Source organism: Dama dama, chromosome 18, assembly GCF_033118175.1.
Source record: "Dama dama isolate Ldn47 chromosome 18, ASM3311817v1, whole genome shotgun sequence".
Classification (NCBI taxonomy): domain Eukaryota; kingdom Metazoa; phylum Chordata; class Mammalia; order Artiodactyla; family Cervidae; genus Dama; species Dama dama.
Genome location: NC_083698.1, coordinates 47,596,049 through 47,620,184, shown reverse-complemented (window position 1 = coordinate 47,620,184; position 24,136 = coordinate 47,596,049). Strand labels below are relative to the sequence as shown.

Genomic DNA, 24,136 nt, shown 5'->3' with positions numbered 1-24,136 from the left:
GCAAAGCAAAGGACACAACTTTGAGACTAAATCACCACCATATGTAAAACAAACAACAAAGACCTACTGTTTACCACAGCGAACTCTACTCAATATTCTGTAATAAACTATATGGGAAAAGAATCTGGAAAAGGATATATACTTTGTTTTAACTTTTATTTTATAGTATAGTACAGCAAAGCCGTACAGCTGAAACTAACACAACATTGTAAATCGACTATACTCTAAAATAAAAGTTAAAACAAGATGAAATAAAACAGCCCCAGCTTTCCCCATTTCTAAACCGAAGATATTATTTATCCCACAAGATTTCAGGATTTAATAAAACAATAAACATAAATCAGCCCACTGCCAAAGCACATTTGATGCCCAATCACCGATCTCTGTATTCCTATTTTGTTACTCCACCAATATCCGTTAGTGCTTCTCAGAACTGTCTCGTTTATCATTCCACCCCTCACCCTGTGGTCGGACTCTTGTCTCCTCCCTCTGGCCCCTCCCTCCTCCGCCCCTCCCTTATTTCTCTCACCAGTTGCCCCGGTAGCCCGGGAGAAGCACCCACTCAGACCCTGAGCTGACCTCCATCACACACCCAGGTGTGGAGGCTCCGGGCAATCTGAGCCCCACCACCATGGGCTCTTCCCTCGGGGCAGGGGACAGAGCCGCGCTGGGCCGCCTGGCCCTCCTCTGGGCCCTCGTGGCTCCAGGTGAGTGCCCGCGCCTTCCGCGGGGGGCCGGGCGGGACGCGCCCGGAGGCTGCGGGCTCACCGGCCCTCTCTCATCGCTTGCAGGTATCCAGCAGGACCTCAGGGTGCTGCAGCCGTCCGTGATGGCGGGGCACGCGGGCAGAGCTGTCACCATGTCCTGCCGGGTCAGTAGGTCTGTGGATTACGTCCACTGGTTCCGCCAGCTGGAGGGCCAGGCCCCCGAGAGGCTTCTCTATCTAGCCTTGTCCAAGCGGGATGTGCAGTGGGATTCGGTCCTAAGAGGTGATAAAGTCAGCGCGGCCCGCGGCGCGGATGACAAGAGCTGCACCATGTCCCTGATGAAGCTGGCGAAGAGCGACGAGGGCGTGTACTACTGCGCTGCCTGGAGGTCGGCACAGCGGGACGCGCAGCCCCGGGGTCTGCACAAAATGCTCCGAGACCCACTGCTCGCCCAGACCTGGCCACTGCCGCCGCCTCCGGGTCCCTTAGGTCCCCCTGGGGTGATCTCTCAGTATCCTGACGACTCCCCGCACTCTCGGGCTTCTGCAGATAAACTCTGGTGGGAGCTAAAGCTGACCCGGGTAAAAAGCTGTGCAGATGGCGGGGACTTTTCTAAACATCGTCCAGTTCAGCTTGTCTGCAGCATTTGGAGGAAAATCTGGGCTGCCCAGTCCACCAGCTACTGAACACATCCAGCTATTGAGCCCTTGAAGTGTACTTAGTTCAAGAGTCCAAGCTGAGATGGGCTGTATGTCTATAACACAAGCTATATTTTGAAGATAGTCGCAGAAAAAAAAAGTGAAATATCTCCTTAATTATTTTTATATTGACTTACTGTTGAAATATTTTGGATATCTTGGACTAAGTAGATATAGTCCTAATATTCGTTTTAAGTGTCCTTTTTTTGTTTGTTTGGTTTTAATGCAGAAGCCAAAACATTTTCGTCTATGGCTTGAATTGGTGACTCACATTTATTTCTAATGGATAGCTCTGGTATTGACTGAAAATATAAAAATCTGACCATTTCCCTCGAAGGATGCATAGATAAAATGTCACATAAATGATTTCAAGGGTGAAGGACTGTAGATTTGCCACAAAATGTTTGAAAGCTGAGCCTGGAAGTGTATGCCTGATTCCAGTCTCTAAGTTGTTCACCCATTGTTACCATTTTGCGGGGGAAGAGACAGCAGTTCGAAGCCCAGGAAACAATATTGGCAATGTCTCAGCGTCCTCATCTATTGGCATGCCTGACATTCTTGAGTTTGAGTTGATAAAAATCCTCATGGTGATGCAGTTAACCCTGGATGAGACATCAGGTTCTCTGCTTTACTCTTCTCCTTATTTTTTCTTTTTAATTTAGTTTATTTTCTTCGAAGTATAGTTCACAATAGTCAAAACATGCAAACAACCTAAACTTCCATCAACAAATGAATGAATAATGTCAATGTATGACAAAAACCACTACAATATTATAAAGTAATTAGCCTCCAACTAATAAAACTAAATGGAAAAAAAAAAAAAAGATGTGGTGCATATACACAATGAAATACTACTCAGTCATAAAAAAGAATAAAATAATGCCATTTGCAGTAACATGAATACAATTAGAGATTATCATACTAAGTGAAGTAAGTTAAAAATAGAAAGACAGACACCCTTTTACATCACATATATGTGGAATCTAAAATATGGCACAAATGAACCTATCTATAAAACAGAAGCAGATTCAGGGGCATAGAGAACAGACATGTGGTTGCCAAGGGGAAGGAGGGTGGGGGAGGGAAGGACTGGGAGCTTGGGATTAGCAGATGCAAACTATTATATATAGAATGGGTTGGCAAAAAGGTCCTATTGTATAGAACAGGGAGCTATATTCAATATCCTGTTGTACACGTCTCCTTGACTGTCACCACATATGGAATTTTGAGTGAATCTCTGGCTATTCTGCTCTCTTCTATAAAATGAGAAGGTTGAACAGCTAAAAGTATATGCCTGTGATCTCTGCATTTACAGGAAAATCACACAAATCACTTATCACTATATTCACTACCTTCTTATGAAAAGAAGGAGAAAAAAAAAAAAAAAAAGCCTGTGTCACTGATTCTTCAACTCCAAAACAGGAAAGCCCCTGATGTTGTATGAGGGAGAGAATAAAATCTTTTTGAAGTTTAAGCTGAATTTAGACCCTTTTCAAGTGGAAATTCAAAGTTTATGTACAGCTTAATAGCAATGGTAAAACAATGAATAAAAGGAAAGTGTAAAAAATTCTGAATTGGTCCTGCAGATTCCTAAACTCATTGTCTACCTCCCTGAGCTCCGATTTTGCCGTTAGAAATGTATAATTCATATATGCTTTCCTTCTGAAAGAGCCCAACCCCCAACCCTTCCCTGAAGGCCTAATTCAAAGCTGAGATCCCCCAGTATGTGTTAGAAGAGTTGGAGGAAAGGGGACAGAAGCTTACTCTAGCTCTGTTTCACGTTCTTTCACTTCATCTTCCCCATCATCCTAATACAACTCTTTCCTGTTCTTGCAGCCACACCAATGCCAGACTCCACAGAGAGTGAATTTTTTGAAGTTGTGACAGTGTGGCCAACAAGAACCAGCTCGTCACCCATGTCCTTACAGAGCTATTAATACACGGTCCACAGTCCCCAGGAGGAGACAGCCCAGTGCCCCTGCTGTGAACCTCGACTATGGTGTAAACCCTTTTCTCACCCGTCACTGACTCTGGCTTTTCCCTTATGAGCTCTGTGACCTTGAGCAAGATCTTCACACTTTTAGGCATCAGTTTTCTCAGGTCTAAAGCAGAATATAACCGTTCCAAAATGTCTCTCTCTTGGAATTATACCACTTAATTCCAGTTGAAACCTCCATGGTGATAGATTAGCTCTTTTCTGCATGAAAATCCTACTGAGACATATTTAGAAACCTAGAGCATATCTTTCTTGGGTGATCTCGTTTTCAGGGTAGTCACTGCCAGCATGAAAGAAATGGTCCCAAGACTGTCACTTACTTTGGGAAGCATTTTAGCTAGTCTGTCTCTCTCAAAGTGAGGGATGCAGGATGGCAAAGGCGTGGCTGTGTATTGTGTTGATGCCCAGGTCATGTTCATTGAGGGAAGTGTGATAGAGTAGAAAAGTAATAGATTTTTACTAATTTTTTAAAAACTTTATTGGTATATAGTTATGAATTTTTGAATCAAACTTTTCTGACATTAATTTTCCATACCTCTCTGGCACAGGAAAAATAGGACATTTACAGTCAGCTCCTTCCTTGCTCACCTTAGGTGTGAGATGGGTGGGGATCTCCCTGAAGGACAAAGATGGGTGTGGCTGCCCCGAAGCCTTGACCATGAAGCTCCATCACAGAGTGTATACTGGGAGGCAAGGCTGAGATCTCTAGGACCCCGTGCCAGAGAGTTCTTCTGTCAAGAGATACCAATGATATCATTCAAGTCAAGGAACTAAGGAGATGCAAAGGGTGTACCCCAGTCCACATTAGGTCCCCTCCGTGGTATCTCTGTGACCTGCCTCCTTCCAAAAAGAGAAGGAAAAGAGAGGAAGGAAATACAGGTCATGGATCCACTGAACTCCTGTGTTATATCTGGATTGTGCTATGCATCTTCCTTGTAATGATGTGAGACATCATTATATATAATGATGTGAGACATGTGAGACACAAAACGTGTTCTTACTGCGTTTTCAGAGTTAGAACACTGAGTGTCAGATAGCAAATAAATCAAGCAGCTAATAGGCAAAATTAGAATTAAAATCACTTTGTTGTACACCTGAAACTGACAGAACATTGTTAATCAACTATATTCCAAAAGGAACTAAAAATTGTTTTAAAAAGAATGAAAAACAGTATTGAATGATTCCACGTTCCCTACTGTAGCACACTGGACACTTGGTATTACAGAAATGTTTGCATACCAGCTCTATCATTTTCTACCTGATCATCCATCCTTATGTTACATCCCCATCTCTGTGGAAACTTGTTTCTTGGCTCAAAATACCATCATTTACATAAAAGGAGCTAATCAGTGTAACCATTTTTGAAAATATAGTGTAAGCACTATATTAAAGAATTACAGCTTTATTTTAACATTTTTCTTTTGTACCAATAATATCTATCATATAGATTTATCTCCACAGGGAAGGCACTATGCTCGATGCAGTAAGGGATTTAACAATGACAAGGTGGGTCTGGAGTGGACATGGGGATGGTCAGGGTCAGTCCTGTCTGTGTCCTGGCAAATGAACAGCTCATCTGTACTCAGGGGAGCATTCGGCTGCTTCTGGCAATTGCTTTTTCTATTTATCCAATTGAGTGGCTTAAGATTACAGAACAGTCTGGAAGACATTTCTTCTTTCATCATAAGAGAACTGGCCTTAGCTCTCAAATTTTAGTTTAAATAAGGAATTTATAGTTTCAAGTAAAATAGTATTCTACAAATTTCTTCTTTTAGCCTATGAAAGATAATAAGTCATCACAGAACTTGTGTTCTCATTTCTAATTAGTGTGGTAAAGAATCATGTTGCCTGTCACTAATTATTACAGAAATACAAATCAAAACAATGAAGATTCACCTCACACTGGTCAGAATGCATCATTAAAAAGTCTACAAATAACAAATTCTGGAAAGATGGTGAATAAAAGGAACCCTCTTAGACTGTTGATGGGACTGTAAATTTCTGCAGCGACTGTGGAGAACATTATGGAGGTTCCTTAAAAAACTGAAAATAGAGTTGCCATATGATCCAGCAATCTCACTCCTAGGCATATATCTGGACAAAACTATAATTCAAAAAGATATATGCACCCAAATTTCATAGCACCAATATTTACAATAGCCAAGACATGGAACCTACCTAATGTCCGTTGACAGATGAATGGATAAAGAAGAGGTGGTATATATACACAATGGAATACTACTCAGCCCTAAAAAAGAATTAAATAACACCATTCGCAGTGACATGGATGGGCCTAGAGATGATATGCTAAATGAAATCAGACACAGTAACCCAAACACCGTGTGATATCACTTATATGTGGACTCTAAAATATGACACAGATGAACTTATTTACAAAACAGAAACAGACTCATAGACATAGAAAACAAGCTTATAGCTACCAAAGGGGAAAGGGGTGGGAAAGGGCTAGATTAGGAGTTTGGGATTAGCAGATACAAACTATTACATGTAAAATATATAAACAATAAGGTCCTAGTGTATAGCATAGGGAACTATATTTAATATCCTGTAATAAACATATTGGAAAAGAATATATATATATATATATACATATATATGTATAATTGAATCACTTTGTTGTAAATGGTCTATTAAGTGACAAAACTTTTCTGAATTTTCTCTATCATTTAAGATTAAAAAAAAATCATTCTCCTTTCTCCAATACTTTGCAAAACATGTATTATTGGTTTTCATCTTAGAAACTAGCAACATTGTAAGTCAACAATACTCTCCCTCCCCCCAAAACAGAATCATGTTACCCAATGAATGGAGACCTTTGTCCACATTTCTCAAGTACATGTGAATTGGCAAATTTGCATTTTCAGTTACTGAAGAGTTTCCTCCTTTCAGAAATATATTCCCAAATCACTAACTGAGCAGCCCTGGTGTTTGTGAGAACGGAAGAGCTTTTCTTTTGATGTGAACTCCGAGCAGTTTCAACACAGCTGAGCAACTGGAAATTTTTTTAAAAGTCTTAATTCTTTGAATCCTCTTCCTGGAAATGTGGGAAAGCAGAACAGGTGGTTAACCTGCTAGTGTCAAACTCTTCTTTTCCTGCTTTTATCCTTTTCATTTTTTATCAGTATTGTCAATGATTAGTCCACCATGGAAAACAGATATTTGGGCCCATTGATCTGACAAAAACTTATAATTTATATCAGATGCCATAAAACCTATTATCAAGGACTTCCAAAAGAACTCAGAAGGTCAAATTGCCAGCCCAAAGTTGTTAAACTGCTAGTCACTTCATGAAGGTAGGCGAAGGCTGAGATCATTGTAGGAGCCTGAACCAGTATGGCAGCTCAGGTTGGAAGAAGATGTTTGGAGAAGGAACTAAGCTCATAGTAGCTCCCTGTGGTAAGTAACTTCTTTTCTATTTTTACTTTAGTCATGAAAGACTGATAGATGCTTTTAAGAAAGAAAAAAAAAAACCTTACAATCCCCCTTATCTGACTGCCACATAATTGGCCTCATCATGAGAACTACAATTTTGCAGCTAGTGGCCACTGTATATGGATTACATGGAAACAAAACTACTTCCTGCTTGTAAGCCGCTGAAATTCATCTTTTAGAATATCCCCCCACACACACACAAACACACACACACACGCACAAGAGACTCAGGTTAGATATTAAAATATTTTAAGGACCATATCTGTTTCATTGTTTCATTTATGTTTCAATATATTTACACCATTACCATAATATGTCATTATGTCAGTAAAGTTGTTGGCAAAGTTTATGTCAGTAAAGTTTTTTTGTAAAGGAATTTACAAGAAAAAATTCCTTTTCTTATAAATGGCTTAATAAGTGAGAATTTTAAAAATTTTCTATTCTCTATAGTTTTTCCCCAATAACCTGCAAAACCTGTAGTACTGATTTTCACCTGAGACCTAACAGCAGTGCAAACAAAATTTCTTATAATAAATGACTATATAAGATTTGCAAATCCCACTTCTTATTACTCTAGCTTCACAGAGGGAAGCTGAGAGCAGTCAGAATTTATGTCATGACAATTCTTGCCGCATTGCTTGGAAATGGACCAGTGTAATGGAATTTGTGAGCTCAAGCCATCTCAGCTCCAAAGTCCATGAAAAGAGTCTGCATGGTTGGACATCCTCACTTGTTCATTCTCTCAGCAATGAGGACATTGTCCTCTTTTTGAGGACAGTTTCTGTGTGGATGCTGGAGACAGAAGTGTGAACAAGACACAGACAGAACAAATCCCAACACTCAAACAGCTTATAGTCCAGTGGAAAAGCATTCTAGATGCTGGCTTGATTGGGCCCATATTCTATGGCCTGTGGTTACCAGAGAAACAACAGATCTTGCATTGATGAGTTTGTTTCTTTCTCAAATGATGTAATAGTTATTGCTTATAAAATTCATATATTTCATCTGTCCAAAGAATTTGATAAAATGACCCCAAATTGTCCCACTAAAGAGAATAATAATAATATCAGCTACTATTTACTGAGGGCTAGACATCATGATAAGTAGTTTCAGTGCCTTATCTTTTCCTCAAAAGGAATCCTTGTCTTCCCATTCCACAGATAAGAAAACTGAGGTTTAGAGAAGTTCAGGTCCTTGCCTAAAGTCACATAACAAGTTACTGTGGCAAATATTGGGATTCAGTAGAGACTTGTTTATTCCAAAGGACAGAGTCTGGGCCTTTACACAAGGTGAGAAAAATGAAGTCTAAGTTTTTGTATTCTGAACATTTACTCCTCTGTAGTTTGATCTTTTAAATGGATTATTTAATTTACTTCCTAATTTGTAATATGTTATAATTTGTATTATTACTCGTGTGTGAAAACAGTGCTTCTGTTTATTTAAATTGCGTGTTTCCAAAATTTATTTGTGAAGACCTAAGATAGAAAATGCCATGTACAGGAAGGGCAAGAAATAAGATCAAAGGCACTCAGGGAAGCAGGAGGAAAAAGGACTTCTAGCAGAAAGCACAGGTTAAGATTTTAAAGCTCAATGGTAAGAGAGGTATGTGTCTGCTCTAGCTCAATTAAAAAAGTGAATATTAAAAAGAAAAAAATGAAAAGGTGGTGGAATACATACTTTTTATTAGCTGATAAAATAAGCACACCAAACTTTTTAATATGATGTGCTTTTGCAACATAAAATTAGAAAAGGACTTTAATACACGAAGTTAAGAGAAAAGTGAAATAAAGATGGGATATAGTCTTCAACATCCACTTTATAAAATGGAAGAAATGATCTTTAATCAAACCCATTTATACTGCCAGTTCATCAATGCTATGGATACCATAACATTTACTGTCATTCACAGATGGTGACCCTCAGCAGATAGGGTCAGGCAGGTAAGGTTTTCACAATCCAACATGACAATAATAGGATTTGAGAACCAGGCATCCTACCATTTCTCTTATCATCCTGCCTTGAAGGCCAAGAGTTGCAAGCTGAAATCTACACATGAGCTGGAGAGAAGTCAGTCTGAGGCTGAAATTTCTAGTAAAAGCTTGGAAAAATATTAATTGTGCTGTTGATTGGACAGGAGGGGGAAGCTATTTGTTTTGGACAACACAAGTGAAGTAATTCCATATACTGACTATACATATTAGGCTTTAGCCAATGTTCCCTTTGAGTTGCTTAACCCTGAAAATATAGCGGGTAAGACTAGACAAACAATTGCCTTTAAGTTGTGTGTATGAAAAGCACCTGTCCTGTGACAACGGCTTTGAGAATTCCTGACATGTGGAGCATAGTAGAAGGCAAAAAAAGGAACCAATCTTCACAGTTAATTGCCACAGACTCAGTTGTAACCCCCAAACACCGAATTCCCATCAGTAAGGGCAAGCCCTGGTCCCAAGATATTAAAATATTATGTTGGAGCACACAGTCAGCTAATAATAATAAATCACTAATAATAATGATAGTAATAATTATTATGGTCTTTCTTTTCCATAGCATTTTTAATAAAATCACTTTTTAAGATCTTGTTTCATATTGGTCTCACTTCAGCATTAAAGGGGATGTCGAACTGATTCATGCTAACACTATGTTTTCAAATAAACAAACACCAAAAGCTTTAATTAATCTGATTAGCTCAGCCATGGAACCTGTTATGAGCAAAGTGAATCAGGACCAGAAACTTGGTCTCTCATATCCCAGGCTGTCATGATTCCAATAGGATTTAAAGAACTCAGAGAAGCTAAATTAGTCTAAAGTTTTTGCCACAGGTTGAATCACTGTGGAATTTAGACAACATGATCTTTGGTGACGGAACAAAAGTTTTCGTCCTAGGTAAGTACCTGAAGAAGGGCATTTTTTTGTCAAGGTAGTGGAGGGAAGGCAAGAAACAAATTGGAATAATAGTTTAAAATGTTTGGGAAAATGGGAATGCAAATGGGGATTAGATGTAGGAGTTTAGGAAAGATATTAAAACAAATCCTTAGAGCATACCATAGAAAACTGTGCGAAAATGTAGGATTTAGCTTTGTGAACATGTGGACTTATATAAAGGGTTCCTGTATAATATATGTGATCATCATGAAAGTGTTTGGTTCAAGGCCAAAGTTGGTTATTATAGGTAAGTTTTGTGAGCTGACACGTTTCCTTTCCTGATGGCAAAGGGGTGTTTTCAAAGAACCTGGCTTTGGAGTCACTCTGATCAGGATGTCTGGGTCTACCATTTACTGTTTATGAGCATTTGGTCAGTTATTCTTTGGCCTCGGTTTCTGAATCCTCAAAATGGAACAGCCATATGTGTCCAGCAGGTATCGCATGAGAATTCAGTGAAAGCCTGTCAGCAGTGTCCCTGACACGCTGTGTAACACATGGTCGGTGCTGGGTAGGTGTGTCCACACTCCATTCAAATGCGAAGGGAAATCTGCACCCAGGGAGGAGAGTTGTTTGCAGCCAAAAATATTGACAGAAGAGAAATTCTTCAGAGGATGCAGTTGTACTCCTAACTCCTTAAACAAAAAGTTATCTTACTGTCCACTCACACACACACACAATTGAATTGGGAGGTATTTGTCTCTCTTTAACAGACTGCTTTCTATTTGTCAAGAAAAATGAAGTGAAAATGTATTTGTTTTTATATTTGTTGTTCTATGTGCTTTACATCTGAATCCTTTCACTTCATTGATATCATCATCTCTAACACAAACATTTATTGGCCCTTAGCCAATAAACTTGGGCTTCATGATCTTATTTATCAGAAAAATTTTAATTCATAAGTTAAATGATTGTGATATGAAGTCAGTTAAATACAGATACAAAGGTCATAATATAATTTGCTTATTTAAATGTGAAATAGTTCTAATTATTTAATTTATAAAATATAAGGAAAAATAGAGTACTCTTAAGCAATAAAAACACAGTATGTGATGGGAGAAATATAGAGTATCTTACTGTTATAATCAATAAAATAGTATTTACACCAGGAGTGAGGTGTATAAAATTAAACACACTAGGACCTATTTGTATTTACAACATTAAGTTTTAAAATGACCTCTGTTTGCTTACTTCTTTAGTAGAAAACTCAGGAATTTTGCTACAGAGGAAAAATTTCTCAAGAATTTTTTTCTTTTTCTTTTCAAATGAGAAGTTTGATTTTTCTGTTCTTAAGAAACTGACCTCAGAATGCTAAACTAGCTCAAAGAGAATATGAGTAAAGTATTTGTGTTTCATTTGGAAATAAATTGGAAGGAATTTTAACATTTATAATTTCAACCATTACTTTAACCATATAATCAAGAAACATTCCAGCATTTAAGTGGGCTCATTTGCAAACTATGTTTTGTTATATATGTTGACACCATGTCTATAAGAAATTCAGGAAGCATACATTTAATTTTTAATTATATGTATACTTATTTAGCAGATGAAAACACAGTAAACCATGAAGCTCTAAAGAAGTTCAGCAAACTTATAGGGTAGATTTAAAACTGGGGGAGACACAGAGTCAAAATACTGTGCGTTCTTAACCATGCTTAAACTTGAAATGAAATTTCAAAAGAAAATGTGCCTTGGTAAACATTCTCTAAAGTGAAGCAAAATTCTGATAAGTGCATTACTTGATAAGGTTTATATAAAGCATGTCAGAAAATTATACATTTTTATTAGAAGTTTTGGAAATATTGCTGTTTTGTTTCCAAATTCAAGGCACTGTAAACAATCAACTCCTCCACTCAAAAATCTGAAAATTTTCAGATCTGAAGTTTGGACGTTATATAAAATTAGAAACCCACCAGAAGAATCCCATCACTTCAGAAATGGGCAGGTGAATCCACATTTGAAGCTGTAAATTCAACATCACAGATTGTCAAGTATGCAGGACACTAATTCCCATTATAAAAAATGACTGTATATTATCTAAAGATACAATAAATTTCCTACTGACATTTATTTATATGAGAAGTAAGATCAGTTCAGCTCAGTTCTGTCGCTCAGTCATGTCTGATTCTGCGACCACATGAACCACAGCACACCAGGCCTCCCTGTCCATCACCAACTCCCGGAGTTTACCCAAACTCATGTCTTTTGAGTCGGTGATGTTATCTAACCATCTCGTCCTCTGTCGTCCCCTTCTCCTCCTGCCTTCAATCTTTCCCAACATCAAGGTCTTTTCCAATGAGTCAGCTCTTTGCATCAGGTGGCCAAAATATTGGAGTTTCTGCTTCAACATTGGTCCTACCAATGAACACCCAGGACTGATCTCCTTTAGGATGGACTGGTTGGATCTCCTTGCAGTCCAAGGGAGTCTCAAGAGTCTTCTCCAACACCACACTTCAAAAGCATCAATTCTTTGGCGCTCAGCTTTCTTTATAGTCCAACTCTCACATCCATACATGACTACTGGAAAAACCATAGCCCTGACTAGACGGACCTTTGTTGACAAACTAAGATAAATATGGTTCATTCCAGAGTAGTTAAACGAAGTTCCACAGAGTTGCAAAACATGAGGATGAGTTATGTGGCCAAAGAGAGCACAAGTTACAAAACAGGATAGGAAGGGAAAATAGTAGAGAGAAGGGAACTTTCCTACACTGTTGGTGGGAATGCAAATTGGTGCAGTGACTATGCACAACAGTAGGGATGTTCCTTAAGAGACCAAAAATAGAGCTGCCATATGATCCTGCAATCCCACTCCTGGGCATATTCCCAGAGAAAAACATGGTCTGAAAAGATACAAGCACCTCTATATTCATAGCAGCACTATTCACAATATCCAAGACCTGAAAGTAACCTAATTGTCCAATGACAGAAGAATGGGTAAAGAAGACATGGGGTGTGTGTGTGTATATATATATACTGGAATAGTCCTTAGCCATTAGAAAGGATGAAACAATGCCATTTGCAGCAACATGGATGGACCTGGAGACTGTCGTACCAAATGAAGTAATTCAGACCGAGAAAGAGATAAATGTCATATATCTCTTATATGTAGAATCTAAAAAGAAATGATACAATTGAAATCATTTACAAAATAGAAACCGACTCTCAGAGAACAAACTTGAGGTTACAGGGGGGAAGGGTGGAGGGAGGAACCGCTAGGGACTTTGAGACTGACATATACACACTGCTATATTTAAAATGGATAGCCAACAAGGACCTACTGTATATAGCACAGGGAAGGAAACTTTGCTCAATATTCTGTAACAATCTAATTGGGAAAAGAATTTGAAAAAGAAGAGATACATGTATACGTAAAACTGAATCACTTTGTTATACATTTGAAACTAACACAGCATTATGAATCAGCTATACTCAAATATAAAATTAAAAGTTTGAGAAAAAGTAAAAAGTCAAAGATTCTCACTTCTAGAGAAACTATCAGAGTTACCTGGACTTCTCCCCCATTCTCATTCCCACCACACACCCAAACGCTTCATTTTTTAAATATAATTTTATTTTTTAAATTTTTGTCTGTGCTGCATCTTCTTTGCCACAACGTGGGCTTTTCTCTAGTTTCAGAGAGTGGGGCTACTGGTCATTGCAGTGTGGGCTTCTCATTGCAGTGGCTTCTCTTGTCTGCAGCTTGGGCTCTAGGGCATGGGGCTTCATAGTTGCAGCACAAGGGCTCAGTAGTCCTGTCTTCAGGCTAGAGCACAGGCTCAATAGTTGTGGTGCAGGGGCTTAGTTGCTCGAGGCATGTGGGATCTTCCGCATCAGGGATCGAATGTGTGTCTCCTACATTGGCAGAAGGATTCTTTACCACTGAGCCATTAGGAAAGCCCATCCATCCACTTTAAAACAGGCTCCACTATGATAGAACAAAAGAGATGTTAAAAAATAAATGTGTTCATGAATTTTGGAAGGAGATAAAACTCATAACCCATCTTACCATGTGGAAAAAGAACAAAGGCCAATGTGTGATCCAGGTTCTACTATGCTAGTTGTGACTTTGGGCAAGCTACATAACCTCTTGAACATCTCTTCCTATTGAAAATAAGAAGGATAGTAAGTCCCTCACAATCCACTGTGAAAGGAATCCATGGTGAGCACTAATTCAGTGACAAGTTTTCTTCCTTTTATTACATGCTAGTTTATTCCATGGCTCTCCGTGTTTCTCTAATAACCATTTTAAATTCTTTTCTATCTCCCTCCGCAGATAAAAAACTTCCTGCAGATACTTCCCCCAAACCCACAATTTTTCTTCCTTCAATTAATGAAGTCAACCATCAACAGGCTGCAACGTATCTTTGTCTCCTGGAAAAATTTTTCCCTGATGTTATTAAGGTTTCTTGGAAAGAAAAAAATGGCAACAGGATTCTGCCATCCCAGCAGGGAAATACCATGAAGACCAATGACACATACATGAAGCTCAGCTGGCTGACAGTGACAGAAAACTCCATGAAGAAAGAGCACATATGTATCGTCAAACATGAGAAAAATGCAGGAAGAAAAGATCAAGAGATTCTTTTTCCTGCAGTGAAAGAAGGTAGGTGAATATAAACATAAATGTAAATATAACCTCCCTTGGGCTTCCCTAGTGACTCAGTCGTAACGAATCCACCCGCCAATGCAGGAGACATGGGTTTGAGCCCTGGGTTGGCAAGATCCCCTGGATTAGGAAACACAAACCCACTCCAGTATTTTTGCCTTGGAAATTCCAGACAGAGGAGCCTGGGTCACAAAAGAAGAGTCAGACACAACTTAGCAACTAAACAATAACCTCCCAGAACACAGTTTTTCAAAGACAATACCCTAACTTTTCTGTCAAGTCAAATAAACACGTCTTTCTAAGATGTTCTGTTTAATGGTAGCATAAATGTCCTGAAATTTCCACTAGAATTAAAATAGTACAGTCAAGGGAACATTAAAACAAAAAAGAAAAAATATTTTGAAGCTTTCTCAGCCTGTTTCATCTTCCAAAATATTATAGTCACAATGATGATTTTAGGGTCTTTGTATGGATTAAATGAAAGAAAATATATGAAAGTGTCTAGCAACTTAGTGCACAACAAATTTGCAAAAAGAAATTTCACTTTTGATTGTCTTGGTTGATCAGGAAATAAGAACATTTATATATCTTTCAGGAATGCTCTACTCACCAAGCAGTCATTCTCACTTTAATCCTGCTTTTACTCAAAGTATAAGTCAGAAACAGTGGGTTATTAAATGACAAAATGATGTTCTTATGAGGAAGCCAGATTGCAGTTCAACAAAAAGTATTGAGTGGGCTAAAAATTTATTTGGGTTTTTCATAAGATGTTATGGAAAAAACTTGAAAGACCTTTTTGACCAACTGAAGAGAATAATTTACTGCTGCCGTTTTATTATGGTCTTAGTTAAAATTTGTACTTTATTTACAACCTTGAAGTTAAAATTTGTAATTAAAGATCGGGTGAGACTAAAGTGTGCAAACGTATTCCCACTGTACATAATGAATGTATTTCTTGCTATTAGAAAAGATCTTTCAAGATACTTTTATTGTAGCCCTAGCACATGCTAGGTCTGGAGGAATGTGTGGATGGACACACTCAGGTGAATTACTGTCCTAGGAGAATGCACTACAGTCAAGAGAATGCACACTTCTCTGGATGACTCAGGGTCACCATGATCCAGGTGTGACATCCCAAAGCAGCCCCTGTGAGCTGATGCTGGACGTGTCCACGCGGTAGGGGCAAAGTGTTGGGTGTATCTTGACCTTGACGGTGGTCCTCTAACTTACTGGACTCAGGGCTTAACGTCTGAGTAATTCACCTAACAGACCACAGGCCACAGTTCCCATCAGAGGAATCACTGTGTGCTTTTCCCTGTGGTTAGGAAGCCTTTTTAAGCAGTGGGAACCAAGCATATAAAATGTGCACTGACGTTGGCTGTGCGCCAGTCCGAATTTCTGAACTATCTTCTCTGGTTCTTAGTTTGTCCAGTGATCAAATCAAGCTTGAACATTTGCCTTGGCTTTGTCCTGGGACTGCAATGAAGAGCAAATGAAATAAAGTCAGCAAAAAATTGCATTCCAAAACATAAATGGGTCTATTTATTCATGCATCTACTGTATTATTTATATTCTTTCCTTAAACTAATCAACACTGAGATTACAGAAATGGCCCTAAATTTCTATTTCTACTCATTCTACTCTAGGAAATACATAATAAACAAATTTGTTAAGTGCAGTTTAATATAATCATGGCTCTAACTGTCCTATTAGTTTTTAATTTTTCTGTGATTAAGGAAAAATAAAATGGTGGTAAGTTTCATGGTGATAATTACCATAGGGGAGACAAGTTCCCTTTTATCATGTGTGATACTTGGCACTTAATTTCTGAAATAAATGTTTCCCATGGATTTCATGGCCATATAGCTAAAGAGGGCATTTCTGTAAATTTCATTCTTTAGTAAATTTCTAATGCTATTTTTGGGAAGTTTCTTGTTTTTGATAAAAGTTAAGAATATTATATGCGCTTCCTTGGTGGTTCAGATGGTAAAGAACCTCCCTGCAATGCAGGAGAATAGGATTCTATTCCTGGGTTGGGAAGATCCTTGGAGAAGAGAATGACTACCCACTACAATACTCTTGCCTGGAGAATCCCATGGACAGAGGAGCCTGGTGGGCTACAGTCTATGGGGATGCAAAAAGTCGGACACGACTGAGAGACTAACTTTCACTTTCAAGAATAGTGTGCTGTTGTTCAGTTTCTCAGTGGTGTCTGACTCTTTGCGACCCCATGGACTGCAGCATGCTAAGCTTCCCTGTCCTTCACCATCTCCCGGAACTTGCACAAACTCTCGTCTATTGAGTTGGTGATGCCATCCAACCATCTCATCCTCTTGTCCCCTTTTCGTCCTGCCTTCAATCTTTCCCAGCGTCAGGGTCTTTTCCAATGATATGGCTCTTCACATCAGGTGGCCAAAGTATTGGCACTTTAGCTTCAGCATCAGTCCTTCCAATGAATATTCAGCGTTGATTTCCTTTAGGATTGACTGGTTTGATCTTGCAGCCCAAGGGACTCTCAAGAGTCTTCTCCAACACCACAGTTCAAAAGCATCAATTCTTTGGTGCTCAGCCTTCTTTATAGTCCAACTCTCACATCCATATATGACTACAGGAAAAACCTAGGTTTGACTATAAGGACCTTCGTTGGCAAAGTAATATCTCTGCTTTTTAATACATTATCTAGTTTTGTTATAGCTTTCCTTCCAAGGAGCAAGTATCTTTTATTTCATGGCTGAAGTCACCATCCACAGTGATTTTGGAGCCCAAGAAAATGAAGTCTTTCACTGTTTCCATTGTTCCCCATCTATATACCATGAAGTGATGGGACCAGATGCCATGATCTTCTTTTTTTAAATTTTGGGTTTTAAGCCAGCTTTTTCACTCTCCTCTTTTAACTTCATCAAGAGGTTCTTTAGTTCCTCTTCACTTTCTGCCATTAAAGTGGTGTCATCTGCATATCTGAAGTTATTAATATTTCTCCTGACAGTCTTGATTCCAGCTTGTGCTTCATCTCATCTGGCATTTCTCATGATATACTCTGCCTCTAAGTTAAGTAAGCAGGGTGACAATATACAGCCTTGACGTACCCCTTTCCCAATTTGGAACCAGTCTGTTGTTTCATATGTTTCTCAGGAAGCAGGTAAGGTGGTCTGCTATTCCCATCTCTTTAAGAATTTCCCACAGTTTTTTGTGATCCACACAAAGGCTTTAGCATAGAAGTAGATGTTTTTCTGAAATTCTCTGGCATTTTCTATGATCCAACGTATGTTGGCAATTTGATCTCTGGTTCCTATGCCTTTTCTAAAACCAGTTTGAACATCCAGAATTTCTTGGTTCATGTGCTGTTGAAGCCGAACTTGGAGGATTTTGAGCACGACCCTGCTAGCATCTGAAATTATTGCAATTGTGCAGTAGTTTGAGCATTCTTTGGCATTGCCCTTGTTTGGGACTGGAGTGAAAACTGATCTTTTCCAGTCCTGTGTCCACTGCTGAGTTTTCCAAATTTTCTGACATATTGAGTGCAGCACTTTAACAGCACCATCTTTTAGGATTTGAAATGGCTCTTTTGAAATTCTATCACATCCACTTGGCAGCACAAATCGTTAAGTGATTTTTGAATGGATAGAAAACTAATCAGGTCCAAGTTTTTGACCAGTCTTGACTGAGAAAGAGGTCTTAGTATACACTGCAGTTTATGCTGAAATTTTTTTACTTTTTCACCTCAATCAATTCATAGTAATAAGAAGTTTGTTCATCTTTAATGAACATAGTCACTGCAAGCAAAAGAAAGTTACAAACAATTTTTTCTGGTTGCGCTGGGTGTTCGTTACTCTCTGCAGGCTTCCTCTGGTTGTGGTCAGTGGGGACTACTCTTCTTTGAGGTGCTTGGATTTCTCATTGCAATGGCTTCTTGTGCTGTGGAGCACGGGCTAAGTAGTTGTGGGGCATGGGCTTAGTTGCCTTGTGGCATGTGGAATCTTTCAGACCAGAGGTTGAAACCATGTCCCCTGGATTGGCAGATGGATTCCCACCCACTGTACCATCAAGGAAGTCCCAGAGAGAGTGTTTTAAGACACATTAAGATCAGTTCTTGAGGATGATTATATTAATATTTTCACTCTTGGCATTTACTGCAAAGCCTTTACAGCTCAAATTCATTTTTATAGTGAAAATTGATCTCAATGAGGGCATAAAATGGCATACCAGAACCAAATCTATATGGATAAAACAGATCCAGAAGAAAAGGCATAAACCAAGAAACCACTGTGACTCCGTTTTCCTGGATCCATTTTCTTTTTACAAATATTTATCTGGAATTTTTTATCCCTGGAATTGCACTGAAGTGTTGACCTCCTATAATAAACGAGGTCACTGATAAGAATAATTAAGATATCTGGAAAAGAAGATGTTTTTAGTGTCTATAGTAGTACAATTCTGTTGCACATTGGTTACTTTCTCTCTCTTTCTGTGGCTTATTTTACAAAGTACTTCCCACAGGCTCTGTCTCGTTTAATGTCTCACGATGATCCTTTGAATGCTGGCTCTGCCATCACTGGTACCATTGGCACAACTCTCTGCCAGTCACTTTCCCTCTGACCCTTATTTCTTTTGTAACATGGAATCCTCCAAAATACACCTCACTCCAGTGTCACTGGAAGATTAAAGAAGGTAACACATGTGAAGTAGTTAAGCTAGTTATAGTTGCTCACTAGCTATTAGCCTTATTAATATTGTTTTCATTTTTCCCACAAACACCACAAATTCAGAAATCATGAGTCAGGGATACTGGGAACATGTGTGATTTGGAAAGGTTGACTGCTTTCCTTTGCTTAGAAGGGAAATTTACCTGGGCCAGACTCCCTTGAACATGGGACTCTGTTGCGGATTCTAGGATTGGATGTGTTCATCTTGGGAACATCTCTTCATATCAGCAGTGGATGCTGAAGGTGTAGAACAGCCTCTTTTTCTGTTTGCCTTTCTGCAAATATTTCTTGAAATTGTATTTTGGATAAACACTGTCATGTGTAGAAAACAATATATGAATTAGATCTACTGAATTACATAGTATTAGATGAACTATTCCTGGATTTGTAGGGCTCATGTTTTAATCTGTCAGCAGGTTATATATATAATATATATACATGCTACATGCATACATACATATATATATGTTACACATGCACATATAAACACACATGCACACTGTCAAATAATGAACATGAATAATTGACAATACTTTCTCTCGTTTATTGTAGTTTTCACCCCAGTTGTCACTACTACTGAGCCTCCAAATGATTGTTCGAAAGATGGAAGTGGTAAGTTTTTGTGTATGTTTGCTTTTATGTTGGGCTTCCTTGGTGGCTCAGTGGTAAGGAATCTGCCTGCAATGCAGGAGCCACAGGAGACATGGGTTCGACTCCTAGGTCAGGAAGATCCCCTGGAGGAGGGCATGGCAATCCCCTCCAGTATTTTTGCCTAGAGAATCCCATGGATAGAAGAGCCTGGAGGGCTACAGTCCATAGTGTCTCAAAGACTTGGACATGACTGAAGCATCTTAGCAGGCTTGCATGCACCTTTAGGTTATGCTTTAGTACTTTTTTCCCTTCTGATTAATTAACTTCTTTTGAACTTCTCTGGCTTAAAGTAGAAAAGACCAATTATCTGGAATAGTGATGCTAAAAATTTTTATAGTTTTAAGAACCGACTGACTTGTCTATCAGCAGATTATATGTATACACACACACACACACACATATATACATACATACACACACTGTCATAATGGGTGTGGACAATTGATTAATATTTGCTCTCATTTCTTCTAGAAGTCACTGATACTGATTTTACAAAAGCTTGTGCAAGAGATCAAGGTGGTAAGTTTTTGTATATGTTTGCCTTCATGTCATCCTATAACATTTTCTTTTCCTCCTGATGAAATTACCTTTTGAACTTTCCTGGTTTATGGTAGGAAAGACCAATTATTTCTGAAACTTTAAGATTCATACATTTGATCAGTATCTCTCCTGTCTCTATGGGCAGATTTTATATATATGTATGTGTATTGTGTACATATATACATACACACAAACATGCATATACATATATATCATGTATCAAATAGTTAAGTATGAATAATTGACTACTATTTTCTCTTCTAGAAGTCGCTAATTCTACAAAAGCATGTCTGAAAGATGAAAACAGTAAGTTTTGTCTATATTTGCCCTTATATCATGTTATAGCACTTTTTTCCTCTAGATAAATTAAACTTTTGGACTTGGTTTAAGGTAGAAAATCAGAAAGTCTGGATAATGCAAAATAGACTGTTATACGGTCTATAAGTAAATCTTAAGTAAGTCTATTATATAGACTGTTACACAGTCCATATATTTTAAGTTACACATTTTTTTAAGTAAATCCAACATTCTGTAAGAGTCATCTTAACACAGTAAATACTGGTTTGGTGTGAGATGACTCTCAATTAGAGGATGCAGTGATAGGCTCTGAATTATTCAACAATGGGTTTCACTCAATTGTGTAGCTTTTGATTACAGTGACTATGCAAAAATGATACCAAGTTGCTTTTCTGTATGTTGAGTCTTTGGTTGTTGCTAATAGCTAATAACATAAACTGATGCTTATAGAGAGTTTCATATTCTTACAGAAGGCCTTATACTATGTCTCTCATGTATTTTAAATACGATTCTCATAAAGCTCCTAAGAGGGTATATATTAATTTCCCCCCATTTTACAGATGAGGGCAATGAGCTAAAATTAATTAAGTCCCTTGTACCGTCTCACAGATAGATCTGGAATTTCAACCCAGGACATTTGAATCCCTCCTCTAAGACATTGACATAGAGTAAGAAATCCAAAAACCAAGGTCCTGACACAGTGACATCTGGCTGGGGGTATAAGTACCTGGGCTTCCAACTATCACAGACGAGAGTTCTTTGGTTATTAGTTGCATTGATGTGGGTACATTACTTACATTGCTAAACAGCAGGATCCCCACCTGCCAATAGGGAACAATTATACGTAACTCAGTAGTTGAAGGGAAGTGCTTCCCTGGTGGTTCAGACAGTGAAGAATCCGCCTGCAATGTAGGAGACCTTGGTTTGATCCCTGGCTTGGGAAGATCCCCTGGAGAAGAGCATGGCAACCCACTCCAGTATTCTTGCCTGGGGAATTCCATGGACAGAGGAGCCTGGTGGGTTACAGTCCATGGGGTTGCAAAGAGTCAGACAAGACTGAGCAACTAACACTTTCACTTTGAGTTATTACAGAGATAAGGTCACCTAAGTGGAATGTCTCCATAGGGTATCCATTTAGCTGGAACGGATCGGTACTAGTTGGTGGCCCCTTCTCCCTACATGAAGGTTCTTAGTGAATTTAGAAGCACTGGCTCTGGTCCTGCTGATCCCTTTTTCATTCCCAATGTGTCAGGGGGCCTGAAACTCAGCTAACACCTGATGTGACACTGGGCAGTTAAGTTATGAGCATGTCACCTTCTGAGATCCTTTCCACACCATATACAAGTGATTCTGGAGTTCTGACTCTATAAAGAGAGAAATTTTCCTCAGGAACAGACTTCAGCCTTGTGGTTCGTTTAGCCAAGTCAGATCCATCATCACTGTTGTTAATTATTCCTTGACATCATATATTTCTTGTAAAACTTCAAAGGAGAGTAAGCGCAATTAGCCTATATCACAGCTATGATGAGAGACATTCAGGACAGGTGAGTGAGGCATGAGTGCCTAAACTTTCTGAGAACTGGGCTTACCACTTTCTTCCAATGTTCACTTTACTACACCCTGCCCCACCCACTGTAGATGCCACCAAATTTCACAGATCATAACCTAATCATAATCTCACTGATGCACAAGGTATAATCCATCAGATCCTTCCAAACCAGTGATTTGACTTGATATTTATGCTAAATATCAAGTGTCTGGAGTATGCACTGAATGTGGAGATGCAGAACTACATGACAGCTAAGAATGTGGTCATTAGAATCATGTTACTGGGATTGAAATGTGGTTCCTGGTACTTTCTAAATGTGTGACGTCAGGCAAATTACTCCTCTCTGCCCTCAGTTTATTTGTAAAATGGGGGTTGAAAATAATGATCTCATAGGTTATTTTAAAAATTAAATAAGATTAAAAATTTGCATGCAAAGCTCTCAGAAAATTGTTTAGCATTTGGTTAGTGGTTAATGAATATTACTCATTATTTTTTAGACATATGGCAAGGGTGAAGAAAATGCTGAAAGCAGTTTATCACAAATGATTTTCCCTACTGGACTCCATTAAAAGTATAACCTTGCTTTTTAATATTTTGGAAGGTTCTAGTGAATTTGGCTGAGGTTGTTGACTTGAACTGTGAGCTGAATTCTGAGCCGTCCTGATGGTGGTGGTTGTGATGATAAATGTTTACTTTGGGGTTTGGTGTTACAGGGGTGTCACGCCAATGTAGATGATCAGAAGTAAATAATTGTGACCACACCCCTTATTGGGCTTCCCTGGTGGCTCAGATGGTGAAGAATCTGCCTGCAATGCGGGAGATCTGGGTTCATTCCCTGGGTGGGAAGATCCTCTGGAGGAGGGCACGGCAACCCACTCCAGTATCCTTGCCTGGAGAATCCACATGGACAGAGGAGCCTGGCAGGCTACAGTCCATGGGGTTGCAAAGAGTCGGACACGACTGAGTGACTACGCACACACGGTGTTAGGAGGTATGTCCTGTCCTTTTGAAAGAATGGGCAATAATCATATGACTTCTCCTAGACACCGTGCCGCTGCAGTTCACGTACAACTCTGCTTACTACACCTACCTCATCCTCCTCCTCAAGAGTGCCGTCTACTTTGTCATCACCTCCTTCTGTGTGCTTAGGAGAACAGGCATCTGCTGTGACGGGACGAGCTCGTGACAGAGGGGACAACAAAGGAACCAATCTTTTTTCTTCATCTATTGTCCCAGAAACTCTCTACTGAAGACCCAGCCGGGCTTGCTTTCTGGGTTTGGGTTATTTCAGACGTTGTGTATAACTTTCTATCATCGTGTAAGGGTTTTTCAGACTGTGCAGACAGTTTTCCTCTGTAACAAGGAATTCTGCCATTACTCAAAGGCACGGCCCAGGGCTCGTCCAGGGGAGCCTCTCCCACCACTGTCCCCACAATCTCATCAGCTCCTCCCCACCCCCAAGTCCTCATGCCCCCCTAAGCACACACAGCGGGCAGTTCCCTGTTTGCTCCTCGAGCACCTCCACCAAGACCACGGCCCTGATCTTCCCTGTCACACACCCTGGAGATGCTGGCTTTGCTACTTGAAATAAATAAATTTCTAAAAAGAAATCAAAAGTCCCTTTTTGTCTGTGTACTTTAATTTTGTGAAATGTAATCAAGGTGAGAAACAGCATGACCACAGTGATTTCAAACTCAGTTCTGCTTATAATAATGACCAACACCACATTTCTAGGTCTTTCCCTGAGACAGTGGTCACGGAGCTCTCTTTGGGGCACTGGCTCCAAGGGGACCCACAGCCAAAAGAAGGTGCCTGGGTTCCTTCTCTTTCAAAGTCACCAGATTCAGACTCATTGGTTTGAGATGTTCCTGTGGCAACAGTGTGACTGACACCCAGCATGACTTGCACTTGTGTGTGTTCAGATCCGTAGTAGTTCCTCACAAGCACTGCCTCCTGCTCCTCACATTAGCCCCATGAGAACTGCAGCAACACCAGCGGGGCCCTGGGTGGG

The 24,136-nt window shown here is 39.3% G+C and overlaps 1 gene segment (V, D, J or C); it reads left to right on the top strand.

Moving 5' to 3' along the window:
* Positions 1–534: 534 nt before the first annotated feature.
* On the top strand, positions 535–23,744 carry LOC133072240 (T cell receptor gamma constant 2-like). The segment is given in 8 exon segments: positions 535–707; positions 792–1,095; positions 9,655–9,737; positions 14,053–14,382; positions 19,641–19,700; positions 20,211–20,258; positions 20,544–20,585; positions 23,169–23,744. Coding segments are annotated over 8 exon segments (1,086 nt in total).
* Positions 23,745–24,136: the final 392 nt, after the last annotated feature.